The following is a 14448-nucleotide window of genomic DNA, read 5'->3' on the forward strand; positions in this document are numbered from 1 at the left end:
AGCAGGAATGAATGGCAATGACCGTGGTCTTCTAGTGACCAAAGATATTCAATGGCCTCATGGCATTGCTCTTGGTAAGAAGTAGACTCCTATGTTTTGATTTGACCTTAAACTAGAAGGTGCTCTCATCTTACAAATCCTTCCTTGTTCATAGATCTTGTGAAAAGCCGTCTCTATTGGGTTGACTTGAAACAACATAGTCTATCAAGCATAGACTTAAATGGCCAAGACAGAAGAACTATACTGCAGTCAAGAGAATTTCTCCCTCGCCCTCTTGGAATTGCTATATTTGAGGCAAGTTGGCTTTATGTTCAGCAGTGCTAGCATACTTTCGTTGAAAACCATCAATGGTTCAGGCAGCATCTCGGGATAGCAAGGTAATGTTTAAGTCCTGAGAACTCCAGAGCTGGGCAGCTACTTCTGTACTTGATCTTGTCACTGCTTTCCTATTTCTGCTTTCATGCAGAACAATCTCTGGACTGAAACCACTCTACTATAAGTTTACATCTGTAATGTCTTTGGACACTAAGAGCTGTTTTGAAAGTATTTATATTTGTGCCTTTAAAGGCATGAGCCTGCATTCATCAGCCCTCATTTTAGAACATGGAATCTATTACACCTATCCATCAATTGTTCTGATTTAAAATGGCTTATCTTTTCAGCATTGGTACTTTTCCATTTAAGTGTTCTTCAATTTTTCATAAGCTGACGTCCCTGATGCACTACACACTAGCCTACTAGTCCTTAGACTTTACAGGACAAACTTTCCATTAATGTGCTCTTTTGATTTAAAAAGGAGTACCAAAATAGAGTATGGCTTTACCTTGCCTTCATTGATCAAAGTGATCAAGAGCAAATTAACCTTAATTTGCACTTTCCAAACTGGTGTTAGTGTATTGTTTGATCAATGTAATAGTGGTTCAGAAATTCAGTCATCCTTTATCATCCAAGTTAACTTATTTGGGTCTGCATTCAGTGACAGTTAATTTTCATCTTTCAACAAATGTTATGCAACACCTTATCCCCAATAACTTTCACTTTCAACAGGTAGCTCAGAAGTAGCTTACATAACTTCTGATTTTTGGACAAATCTTTTTCGTTTATAGGATAATGTCTTCTGGGTTGATGGAGAACAGAAAGCTCTGTATGGAACAAATAAATTTACAGGTTCAGATATCAGGCTTTTAGCTGCCAACTTGACAGAACCTTCAGATGTCATTGTTTACCACAGGCTGACTCAGCCAGCAGGTGAGGAATCCAGTAGTGGCTGGCCATTCTGCTAAATTTACTCTATCTGTTCAAAATGGTGGAGGGGAGATAACTATAACTTTGGTTTCAACTTCAAAATTGTCAGACAAATCAGGGTAGGTAATTTGTTGTCATTTGAGGTTTAGTTGGTCTGCACCAAACTTGATTCTACAAACTGCAATATTTCTCACTTGGGCTCTTCCAAACAGCTGCTTTCATCTAGCCCACTGTGCTGAATGTGACAAACTCATTACCTGCCCATAGTCAATACCCCTCATTACTTTCATGTCCTTCTGCAAAATGGAAGAATGAAAACTAAAGACAATGGTCCAGATTTGACCTGAAATAGCAGCATTTCAGTATTGACTAAGTTTGGGTAGGGTATAAGCTGTTCTACAGCATTTTAATCCCTGGTGAAACTAATTGCATTGGTATGAACTTGGCCACTTTCAAAATTCTGTACTTGAGCTTCCTGGAGAGCCTTTTTTTTTTAAAAAGGTGTGTTCTAGGGATAAGATCTGTCTGGGCCCAGAGCTACTGCCTGAGATCAGGGAGAAGGATTCTAACCACACCTTTTTTTGGTTTTGCTTTCTGTAAACCTAACTTGTGATTCCTGGGTCTGGGCTCATGGTGGTCTTTCCAAAAACTAACACATTGTGTGGTTCAGGACCTCCAGTCCTAATATGCAAATTTTGCAGCATTAACTCTTCAGTTTCTCAAATTTTGATCCATTCACTACAACTAATCATACATTCACCACTCAACAGCTGTGGATTTAATTTTTTCCTTGTTTTAGATTTTTTTAACCAGGAGCACAAGTAATTAACTTGATGTCAGCTTGTTCAGAAACTCTGCCTGCATACAAACTCATCCCTAACCCCAGAACTCCATTCCCTGACCATTGTGTGGTCAGTTGAAGTCAGTGTTATCCAAAGGATAGAACTTCAAAAACATGGAGGATCTCCTCAGATCTAATGAGACCTGATGGTGGTTTAATCTGAAGGTCACATGCCTCCAGGCAAAGGAAGACAGTCCTTCATAACTTCCATGTTGGAAGTTAAACTAAGCTGTTAGAATCACAAGCTAACTGTCCTCTTCCCAATAAAGTAAGTCAGTATTTAAACATCCTTGTTGGAATATTGTATGAATACTTAATCTCTGAAATCTCTGGCCCCAGTTGGCATTCAGCTTCCTGATTTTACTAGGCAATTACCTAATTTCAACTTCCAGGCCAATTCCTTAAGTCCTGACCCCCTCCATCTGCACTGTAAACTGTATCTTCCCTCCATGCAAGCCTTTGAATCTTTCTGGTGGGGTGCCTCCATGTGCAAATTCTGATCTACAAGTGCTAATCAATTGATGTGACTTCAGTCCAAATTTAACTTGAACTTAGTTGGCTATTTGTCAGTTTGTTTGGCTTTATTGGATTGGAAAACCACCTTCCCAATACTGTCAGGAATTCTGATTGTGAACCAGGTTGAACATCTTTTCCACAGGCAAAAACTGGTGTGAGAATCTGAAGACCAGAAGCTGTGAGTACATGTGTCTGCCAGCTCCTCAGGTCAACAGTTACAGTCCAAGATACACTTGCGTGTGTCCAACTGGAACAAAAGTCCAGAAGGATGGATGGCATTGTGGAATGGGTATGTGGGTGAACAACCTAACTTGGGTCTAGAACAATCTGAACTTTGTGCCTAATCTGTGTAAGGTGTTATGCAAGTCTAACATCTGAATTTAAGTAAAATTGCCAACTCTGGGAATGGCAGCAACCACTGCTTAATCTTTTGGCATTTTAAAGACCTTAGTTTCCAAAGGTAACCAATTCATGAGTTGCAAGACCATCAAGGACTTGACAAAGATTTTTTAATCTATTGCTTAGCTATTGATTTTAAAATAGACACGTGTGCTAAACCACTTTAAGCATGTTTTCCTTAAGTCACTCTGAACATGCAAAACCAAGTATAATGCTTGACTTGGGTTTTCCCTCCTAGTTGCAACTTGTGGAACATCTGACTTTATGTGCAACAATAGACAATGCATACCCAGTAGGTGGCTGTGTGATGGTAAAGCTGACTGTGAAGATGGATCAGATGAGCTAACAGAAGTCTGTCGTAAGTTTTTGGAGTATCCTTTCCACTAACACTTGGATCAGAAACAAAACTGGAGGCTAGAACGAAACCAAGCTCAGTCTCTATCTGGAGGGAAAAAATCAGTTAGCATTTTGGGTCTGGTGACCCTCAAACTTAGAGCTCCACTTCAAAGTCTTGCATTTTCTTTCCTAGCCAATTTTCAGCTGTGCAATTTTACCACTCAATCAAGCTTTCAAATAGCTAAATGCAGCTACTAACTGGCTCCATGCTAGCTTTAAGTCAGTGCACTTGCACTGTACAGAGATCCCAAGTGATTCTGTTTAATAGAGCATTTTCCCACTAATCCAGATGTGGATTTTATGCCTTTTAAGGTGGTTGCAGTTTCCTTTCCACTGGGGAAAGTGTAGTGCCCAAATGGTGTTTCCAACAGGAGGCAAGGAAGCTGTTTCTACACAATTGACTAGAAACTGCAGCATCGAAACACTAAAATATCACTAGTTTTCTAGGCTTGGCTCAACCTTTGCCAGTTCCTGGAGGCAAGTAGGACTGTATGTGAAATGCTAAATCAATGGAATGATTGTAGTAATTTGTATATGGTATTTTGATTTGGACCACTCAAACTGTTGATTACACCACAAACAGTTTGCCCCAATCTTGGAAAACAGCTTTTTTTACCTGCCCTTTGGTCTAGGCTACTAATTCAGAACTGATCAGTCATCCAGCACAACACTCTTTCAAGTTAGGGTCAGCATGGACTGGACCAAACTGAACCAGTCACCCTCTGTCTGTATTTGGCTTCCATTCCCTCTGTGCCCCAACCCTCCCATAAGCTCTCACTTGTCCAAATTCTCAAGTGGTTGCAGCTAGTCTTATGTTCATTCTACAAGCTGCTCTGGTTTCTTTTCAAATTGGCCAAATCCCAATTTTTCTCCATGTCATACTGAATGCAGCCTAAGTGGAGTGGGCATAGCACTAGTAGTTAATACTCTTCAGTCCTATTAAGACATAATGTGCTTGTGTTGCATTCAAGTTAAAGCTTAGACATCACTTAAAGCTAGGCATTGTTGCTGGCCACTTGTAGTATATTCCTTTACAATTGAAACTTTCCTGTTGTTTTTCTATGTACTGATTTGTTTTTGTGTGGATACTTTAATTTGGCACATACTGACCTTAAAGTGCACTTTTTTTTTTAATTTGACAATTTTGGATTTCAGATGAAGTAACCTGTCTTGGCCATGAGATCAGCTGTGGCCTAGGATCATTTCAATGTGTTCCTGTTGCTTGGCGATGTGATGGTGAAAAGGACTGTAGTAATGGTGGTGACGAAGTCGGCTGTGGTAAGTTGGTCAGTCTGTGCTCTCTAGAATCTAAAATTTTAGCTAAACGTGGCATTTTGATTCAGACTAGTTTTGGGTTTTGTGACCCAGCTAGTGTAATATCCACATTGGTTAGAACACCATTTTGGACACCTGCTAAAGGTTGCTTCGTCTCTTCGTAAGAAAGACCTTTGCCATTCAGAATGGCATTACCATCAGATTAGTTTTAATGGTTTCATCTAACATGAGCTGATGACATATATGAAGCAAAGACTCATTTTAGAAACCGGCTTCCACCAGAAATCCATTACTTGTGCCCTGCAGCTAAATCAACATACTAAAATTGCTCTTACCCCCCCCCTCAATCCTTTTATGTATTCAGTTGCTTAACCTTTTTTACTATCAAACAACAGCAGTTTCTAAGTCTCTGCTTTTGGATTAGATTCTGTTTTTCTGGTATCTTTAGTATTCTCTATTCTGTCAGTTAGTCAAACAGGACCAGTTTCTCTACTAGAATACTGAATCACTTTACTCTTTCCTACAATTTACACTTTTTTTTTTTTTGGTGAGGAATTAATGCACTTCAGGCCTCTTAAAATTTCAGAACCAAGCAAGTAAGCTTTGAACTAAATAGATTTCATCTCATTATTAACCAAAAGAGCTGCTCCAATTCTAACTAATGCCTAATGTATACAATATGAAGTTCTAAGTGTAGAATCTATCTTTGGTTCAACTGCTATAGCAATTGTGAAGGCTCTTGGCTCACCCTTGTCCACACCGTTTACTTAAACAGCTGTTTTCCACAACCCCTGATTTGCAACAGTCTCCACTTCCTCTATAATGAAGCTTCTGAAGAGATGAATTGACTGGTTGTCTAACTTAATTTTTCAGGCATAATCACTTGCAACCCAGAAGAGTTTACTTGTCTCAGTGGCAACTGCATTTCTCGAACATTTGTCTGCAATGGTGTGGCTGACTGTGCTGATGGGAGTGATGAAAAGAAATGCACTTCACACACCTGTGGGATTCATGAGTTTCACTGCAATAGTTCAGAGTGTATACCTTCTAATTGGGTATGTGATGGCAGTTTGGATTGCAGTGACAAATCTGACGAGTCACCAGAACACTGTGGGCACACCGTCTCTCATCTGCCTGTGGCATGTGCTCCTTATGAGCTCCCATGTGATTCTGGTGAATGTATCCAACGTCACTGGTTCTGTGATGGTGATGCTGACTGCAGAGATGGAAGTGATGAGGCAAACTGCCGTAAGTAGACTCTTTTGTACTCTACTGGGGCTATATTGCATACCAGCTTCAGCTGTCTTAGCACCATTTAGCTGTGCAAGTAAAACTTGTGGCAAAATGACCATCTGATGCAACATTGGCTGTAACTCTGCAATTCCAAGCTGTAAGAAGTTCTAGATTGCCTTGTTTCAGCCCTAAGTTAAGGTATTAATCTGCAGGACAGTGTCTCCCTGGACAGTCCCTTCCAAAGACCTGCATCCTGAAGTAATTGTGAAATGGATAGCTGCAGTAACCTGCACTTCAGTCAGGATTGCAGTGAGCGTGAAATACAGTCCATCAATTGCAGCCAGAATGCATGGACTGTCAAGTCACCAATCGTCTCCTGAAGGGTTAGACTTTTTTAGTTAGATTTAACTTGCAGAATCTGAAGTCTGGATCTGTTTCAAAGGGAGTTGACAGTTTTCTCAATATGGCTCATTTGTGGAAGGAAGTTATCTAGTATGATTTGATATTAATAAAGTCAAGAATGCAGACTTTCACACTATCCATGTAGCAAGGCTCAGAATTCAAGGGTTGCCTCCTATTTCAATTCTAAGTAATTTTGGTCTTGGTTTAGAACACCCTAGGCCACTCCTGAGACTAGGCTTTTCTGTTTTATCACAGAACTTCTGCCTGTGCTATCTGCATGGTGATACCACAATTCCTTCATTCCACTCTAGATTTTGGACACCATATGACTCTAATCATTTTAGTGATACATTTGCTATTAACTCAGTCAATCACCAAATGACAACAGGCTTGAGTTTCCGGCACTAAGAATTGCTGTAAACCATTTGGCTCTAACTTTTTTCTTTCAAATAGAACTTGACTGACTGGTCTGCTTCCACTTGCTGTTCCATGCTTTCATGTCACTAATCAAATCTGATTCAGCTCTTCTGAATGGAGCTCTCCAGACATGGTCTCATTGCTGCAGTCAATACTCAAGTATTGACTTGCTGTAGCTGACATTAGACTTTGAATGGAGAATTCCTAGGGAGACTTCATTGTCTGCCGTCTAAAGTAAGCAGAATCACTAAGCAGAATCAAACCATATGTGGAGAAAGTGAGGTCTGCAGATGCTGGAGATCAGAGATGGAAATGTGTTGCTGGAAAAGCGCAGCAGGTCAGGCAGCATCTAGGGAACAGAGAATCTGTTTAATTTGTTCTTCCACTTCTATTCCTAGTCCATCCTTGTAATGACCTGTTAATCTAGCAGCACCCTATTCAGATGTTTGGTGCAGGGTGAAATGAGGATAAAAGATCTTGTGTGGATCTCGAGGGTATGCTTCATGAGCACTGAACCCTCAAACCTGGGGCCAGGAGCCAGTTAAGCTCCTGATGCTGCCTAACCAACTGTTTGTTCATCCTTGATGATCCTTTTGTTCTCCCTCAAGGAGATGGGCAAGCAAGTTACTAATCAAACTTGATCAATTTATCTTCAATTGATTTTTAACTTCAGTTACTTAGCCAGCAGCATACTTTAGTGACTGAAATAGACAGGCTACTTTTAATTTTAACTTAATTACCACAAACCCAGGAGTCCCAATCTAATGCAAGATTCCATGTGGTACTTCTCTAGGAAGTCTTTCAGAGGCATCCACTACAGATCTCAGCACCAATGTGCTAATATGACCAATAGAATCATCATTTGTCCTTGGCATGTCTCCAACCCACATTTCTGAACTAATCTTCCAATTTAACCAATGTTACTGTTTTCAGCTCCCAAAACATGTCGACCAGATCAGTTCAGATGTGATGGTAACTGCATCCCCAGACAAAAGAAATGTAACTTCTTTAGGGACTGTCACGATGGTAGTGATGAAGTCAACTGCAAGAAAAGTAAGTGAACAGCTCTTGCTTTGTGAAGGTATTATTTGTTATTTCCAATGCTCAACACTAGTGTTGCTGTTCCAGTTTCAGAGTGCAGTGGACCTACTGACTTCAGATGTCAAAGTGGTGAATGCATAAACATCACCCTCGTATGCAACCACCAGCAAGACTGCAAAGATTGGAGTGATGAACTAAATGGATGCAGTAAGTGGATAATGTTTAACTCTAGTCTAGTATTTACCAGAAGTTGGGATTGCAACAGAACCACTTTGCTTAACTTGAATTCTAGGTTTAAAAATTTGAGATGCAAATCTTTTGACTTTTAACTTCACAAAAGCAACCCATCTGAAGTGAAGGTGATTTAAGTTTGTTCTTTTGAAGTGCATGTAACTGTCCCTGGTTTAATTGCACCTAAGGCAGCTCAGTGGTTAGCACTGCAGCTCCTAGAGTTCAATTCTCACCTTGGGCAGCTGCAAGCTAGTGCTAATTCCTAGCTTGGAATGGAAGTGGCAGCTTTAAAATCATGGAATGAACAGTCCTTAGTCACAAATGTCCTGAGCACAGCACAATAGTGGGCTCTTTGCTCAAGCACTTCTAAAATGTAATAGACTGAGTGCTCTATTCTACAGATCAAAATGAATGTTTGAAGAAGAATGGTGGTTGCTCTCACTTCTGCCATGATCTTGTCATTGGTTATGAATGTGAATGCCCTGCTGGCTTTGAACTAATTGACCAGAAAACCTGTGCAGGTAACAATCTTATTTCTAACAGTGGCTGCCTAGTTGCCACACAAAAACTAGGTCTTAAGCTTAACTTTTTTCTTTTTTTTTTGCTTCTCTTCCTCAGATGTAAATGAGTGTCTCAATCCTGGATCCTGCAGCCAAATTTGTATAAATACAGAAGGAAGTTACAGTTGTGAATGCAATGCAGGATATACTACTGATCCAGTTAGTGGAGCCTGCAAGGCAGTAGGCAAGTGTGCTTGGGACAGTCAAATGTTGGTCCATGATTTGACCACCTCCTGTAAACCTTGTGCAGACTGACAAGCTAAACTATATTTTTCCTCCTCTCCCTCCCCCAATGCTTTCCATTAACCCATAATTACATTCCCAATAACTACTACAGGAGGAGAGGAACCATATTTGATCTTCACAAATCGTCATGACATCAGGAAGCTGGGACTGCATCGCCAAGAGTACACTGAAGTAGTCAAAGAACTAAGGAAAGCTGTAGCATTAGATGCTGATTTTGCAGGGCAGAGGATTTTCTGGGCTGATGTGAGCCAACAGGCAATTTTCAGGTAAGGTGAATGTTGCTTGTGCTATTGTGCTCTTGCTACACCAAAGCAAGCAGTACAAAGAACCTTCCTGCATTAACTTAGCAGGAGCTTTTCTGCAAGTCCACTTAGAATTCAGTTTGCTGAACTACTCTGCTGTTTTTTTTCTTCCAGTATGCTCATGAATGAAACAGCTGAAGCTCGTATTTTCAAAATCAATGTCAGTTTGCAAATCCCAGTTGGAATTGCAGTGGATTGGATCTATAAACATGTCTATTGGACTGACCGTGGGACCAATACTATATCTGTGGCTACATTTGATGGAAAGAAAAATATCATCCTCTTCAACACTGACTTAAGGGAACCAGCTTCTATAGCTGTTGATCCACACTCTGGGTACTGAGTTATTCATACAATAGAACAACAAAAACCTGGAGTAAACTCAAAGAACTTAAACTTAAGACAGTAACATTTCAGTATTGCAAATTTCAACCTTCATTGGTACAGAAATCCTTGCTAATTCTAGAGTGGGATCATCCTATTCTTTACAAAGCAGATTGGACACTATCTCAATAACACTGGCCCTTTTAATTTGGGGGCAATGGTGGTGGAAGCAATTCTCATCCATAGTGGCTAAATAACAGCCAACTATTTTCCATCTGTTCATTTCTATTGCTGAATAGATTCTCAAAGACCAAATGTTGTACATTCACTTCATACAGAAGTTATGGTTGGCTGAGTGTAAGTTCTACCTAGAAAGATTGCTAATCCTAGTTGTCATCTGTTAAAGTTTGCCTTAACTAAGGCAAGGCTGACATTGTGGCAACACAAATCTAGTTCCTGTTTTGGGTTCTAGAGCAGTGCTTGAAATTTGAATGCCACTTTTGACTGCACCACCTTGTACGTAAAACTTAGTTTTGTTTTTGTGGTTAATCACAGGTATCTCTTTTTCTCAAAGGTTTATCTACTGGTCAGATTGGGGCACTCCAAAGATTGAGAAAGCTGGCATGAATGGTGTGAATCGCCAAACTTTAGTTGCCACAAAGATTGAGTGGCCAAAGGGAATTTCTCTTGGTAAATCAACATTGATTTTAGTGCATCAAAGTGAACTTCCCAGTTGAGCTGTATTTTAAAAGCTTTGATTTGCCCACAGATCTTGTGAAAAGCCGTCTGTACTGGGTTGATGCAAAACTGCATGTGCTAGCAAGTGTAGACCTGAATGGTCAGAACAGAAGAACGGTGTTGCAGTCAGAAAAATTCCTTGCACATCCCTGTGCAGTTGCATTATTTGAGGTATTCTCTGTTCTGTGGTTTTGAATGTGGCCTTGAGAAGGTCCACACTTAACAATTGAGTTACAATGTTATCATTTTCAGTACCATCAAATTCATCTGCTCAGCAAAGCTGGACTTCAATGTAAAATTTCTGCTTCAGTTGAAACTGCAGATTCTATAAACTAAAATAGCTGGGAAAGCTCACCGGGTCTGGTAGCATCTGACTTTGTTTTTTGAGGAAGGGTCACTGGGCCCAAGACATTAACTGACTTCTGTCCACCAATGCTAGTAGATGGCTGAGCTTTCACAACCACTTCTGTAGATTCAAATTCCACTTTGTGAAAAGTGGACATAAATAACAATGGCCTGAGTAGTGTTCAAGTGCACTCAACTCATCCGATTCAAGTCATATTTCTGCATTTCCACTTGTAGTGTTATCATAGCAAATTAAGCCACTGAAGCTGTTTCTTTTTATATACAAGACAATGCCATTAAAACTTGTCTGGCTGAGTTGAAAACTGGCATCTTTGCTAAGTTCTTCCCCCTCTTTCACAGGATCATGTATTCTGGGTTGATGCAGAAAACCAAGCAGTTTATGGAGCCAACAAATATACAGGGAATAACATCAAAGCTTTGGCCTCCAATGTGGATGCTCAGGATGTTATCATTTATCATGAGCTCTTACAGGCACCTGGTAAGAAACCTAGAAATTGTTACCCTGACAGAGTTTCTATTGAGTGATTTTAGCTACAAAGCTTCACCATTTGTTTCATGGCAAACTTGTTCTGAGCAACACTGTCAACTAGCAGCAGCAGTACAGGATGCCTTTTTTTGTATATATCCCAAGTGCTTTTAAATCTCCATCACAAATGTATCTGGTGCCTTAATTTGTCCCACTCCACAAATGTTGCAATTGACTGGCATAAGCCAACTATAGGGTAATGCAAAGTCAAAATATGGATTTCTTAAATGTACTTAATGTTCAATATCATTTAGAATGGAATTATTTCAATAGAATTGATCACATGCCCATATTTAAATGAGTGAATCAACATGGGGTTGATTTTGCTAAGCAAGTTAACAGGTAGTTGAGTAAACTGGTAACAGTTGGGTTGTTCATGGTAACTTGTTAGCTTGATTCCCATTGAAACTGGATATGCATTTGCAGCAACCACATTATAAACAAATCAAAATTAGAGTAGGCACTTCTAATGTTTAACCTGTGACTCTATTCCCAGGGAAAAACTGGTGTGAGAATGGAGCCTGTGAGCACATGTGTCTTCCTGCTCCTCAAATCAACAGTCAATCAGCAAAATATACTTGTGTATGTCCAACTGGAATGGAACTGACCAATGATGAACAACAGTGTCAGCCAGGTAATCTAACAATGCTGCAGAACCTATTATCATAAGCTCCTTTTTAGCAGGCCCCTTAGCAAGAGTCCATAATGCCCTATGTCCAGTCTACCTTTGATCCGTGGTGGAAAGGAGATGGCTATCATGCAGTGCTCCATCTTGTTGTAATAAAGGGCCACAGCCCACAAACATTAATTAGTGGGCAGCACAGTGGTTAGCACTGCTGCCTCACAGCGCCAGAGACCCAGGTTCAATTCCCACCTCCCACGACTGACTGACTGTGGAGTTTGCACGTTCTCCGTGTCTGTGTGGGTTTCCTCCGGGTGCTCTGGTTTCCACCCCACAGTCCAAAAATGTGCAGGTTAGGTGAATTGGCCGTGCTAAATTGCCCATAGTGTTAGGTGCAGGGGTAAATGTAGGGGAATGGGTCTGGGTGGGTTGTGCTTCAGTGGGTCGGTGTGGACTTGTTGGGCTGAAGGGCCTGTTTCCACACTAAGTAATCTAATCGAATAATGAGCTTAATTTAAAATCCAGCAGCTTCCTTTCAAATACAGAAAACAATCTAAACTTGAATATTGCTTATAAACTTGTTCTCCATAACACACCTAAAGGCATTGACCCACTGAACCACCAGTTGGCTCCAGTCCTATGATCTTCCAATGATCATGACAAAAGTTGATGCTTTCCTAATTCTCATAGGTAGCTGCCCCATGACTTAATTTTCTAATCAGTTATTTTCAAACTCTGAACTGTAGCTTATGTCTTTCTCTACAGTATCTACACTTACAACAGCAAATATGTCTACAATGGCTTCCAGTGTCACCCCTGAAGAACTTTCCTTCAGTTTATCTACTATGTCACCAACTATCTTGGCCACTTCTAAAGGTAATAGGCTATTAACTAGCAAGACTCCAATGTTCTGCAGTAAAATTGTGCTTGATAGTCAGCCATGTTACTTTCACTACATTTGACCTTTTTTAATCCCAGAAAAACATAGGGAATTTGTTACAAAGCAACATGAAATGAGAATTTTACTTTCCTGCGCCTTCCAGTATGCAGACTGGATATGTATTCAGTTACAGCCTATCAAATGCATAGGATGCTGACCCAATTTGATACTGGGCTTAGACTGTGCATATTTGATACCTTTTTAGAAACTTAGCCTTTTAACTGTTAGACCAATACTTCAGTGTAACTAGCTTAAAATAACTCTTATTCCCAGGTGTGAAGTCTCATTCTCTTCCTGAACAAAAGTCAAGAGGATCTACAGCTGTTTGGGTCGTCATTATTCTTGGTAAGAACATTTTGTACTTGGTCAGCTGGCTTGACCTCTCTGGTCTAAAGAGTATTCAAACTAAGTTTGAAGCAATGTATAGGAGTTATTTGTCAATTTTAATTTGCTAAAATTAGTAAGGATTTGTTTAACTTTTTTAATCCAAATTGCAAGATCTGATACCTAGTGTAGCAATGCAACACTTATAATCAAAACATCTAGCTCAGCAGACTTTTTTTTATTACAAGGTCTCTTTTGGCTTGCCTAATGTGTCACTTTTTTTTTAACAATTGCAGCACTTCTAATAATCACTGGCTTAGTTGGCTATTTTGGCTGGCAATCCTGGCAGAAGAAGAATGTACAATACACCAGTTTTGAGAATCCAGTGTTTCAGCATAAATCCACTGAATGAATCAAATAAAATTGTACTTTGATTTAACCTTGGCATCTGTTGTCTAATTGCAAGATTTAGTTCACTTTTTTAAACCTGAACTAAATGGTTTCTAGCTCTGGCTAAAAGTGTAAATTCAGTGGAAGAGCAGGTGGCTCTAACTGCATCCAGTTAATCTGTATTGCAACAATCTTGAACAGTGTTGCTACAGCAGAACTTCCAAGGGGAGAAGGTTTTTACAGCCATTCTTGCAAGATCTAACTAATGGGACTAATTTCTCCAATCTCAATCTAATCCAGTTGAGAAACATCTCCATTCTGTCCCTTGGATGGTATTCCCAAACCAAATGGGCACAGTAACCTAAAAAGGTTACTTTTAACCTGATGGCAATTGTTTCCTGTAACAAACCAAATGTGGAAGTCAGCATTAAAGTCTAGTCACTTTTTTAAATGCAACTAGTTGAGCATATTTATTCACCAGCACACTGTCCAGGCTAAACTTAAGCTGTTGCAGGCTATGTCTTGAGGTCCAATGATTGAGCCAGTTGTACTTATGCCATGACTTGATATACTTTTGGAAAGTCCAAACCTTGGACAATACCTCCTCGCCCTAGTCAGTTTGACTGATCTCCAACAAGAATAGACTGCCACAAGGCAACAACTTTGACCCTGTCACACCACTTGCCTGCCCCTCCCTCTTTCCCAAAACCAGCTCCCCAATTTGAGTAGAACACCAAACTCCTAGATTTCCTAATTCTCCTTCAGCACTTTAGATGCTGTCCCTGACTGGATCTGGTATATTCCTGGTAGGTATAGAGTGCTGATGACCAGAGACATTGACCTGTAATCAAAAACCAGAGTAAAGGGCAGTAGGTACTGAAGGGAAATGGAGGTGTGACTTTGGCAGATTTAAAGGTGAGTAACAAGAATAGGGGTCCTTCTAAAGATCTCTGGAACCACAGGACAGCCTGTTTAGTATCTGACTTTCCTTAGAAAAGGAAATAGCAGCTAGAGAACTTGGAAATTGTAATGTCTTAATGTAAATTACTAAGGTATTAAAGGTAAGTCTCCAGTACTTGCTTCCAATGTTTGGAAAATATTGGATCTAGGGAAA

The 14448-nt window shown here is 40.1% G+C and overlaps 1 protein-coding gene across 1 annotated transcript in view; it reads left to right on the plus strand.

The window, feature by feature from the left end:
- The window catches only part of LOC122564032 (very low-density lipoprotein receptor-like), a 32291-nt gene extending 18908 nt beyond the window's left edge, over nucleotides 1-13383 (plus strand). The window contains 20 exon segments of the mRNA XM_043718491.1: nucleotides 1-74; nucleotides 155-294; nucleotides 1107-1248; nucleotides 2745-2891; nucleotides 3240-3359; nucleotides 4553-4675; nucleotides 5546-5920; nucleotides 7658-7777; nucleotides 7853-7972; nucleotides 8398-8517; nucleotides 8615-8740; nucleotides 8894-9068; nucleotides 9219-9440; nucleotides 10003-10118; nucleotides 10198-10337; nucleotides 10872-11010; nucleotides 11555-11692; nucleotides 12446-12556; nucleotides 12894-12965; nucleotides 13241-13383. Of these exon segments, the coding sequence (XP_043574426.1) occupies nucleotides 1-74; nucleotides 155-294; nucleotides 1107-1248; nucleotides 2745-2891; nucleotides 3240-3359; nucleotides 4553-4675; nucleotides 5546-5920; nucleotides 7658-7777; nucleotides 7853-7972; nucleotides 8398-8517; nucleotides 8615-8740; nucleotides 8894-9068; nucleotides 9219-9440; nucleotides 10003-10118; nucleotides 10198-10337; nucleotides 10872-11010; nucleotides 11555-11692; nucleotides 12446-12556; nucleotides 12894-12965; nucleotides 13241-13356 (2836 nt within the window). The 3' untranslated portion in view covers nucleotides 13357-13383.
- The last annotated feature ends 1065 nt before the right edge of the window (nucleotides 13384-14448 follow it).

Source organism: Chiloscyllium plagiosum, chromosome 2 (assembly GCF_004010195.1).
Source record: "Chiloscyllium plagiosum isolate BGI_BamShark_2017 chromosome 2, ASM401019v2, whole genome shotgun sequence".
Lineage (NCBI taxonomy): Eukaryota > Metazoa > Chordata > Chondrichthyes > Orectolobiformes > Hemiscylliidae > Chiloscyllium > Chiloscyllium plagiosum.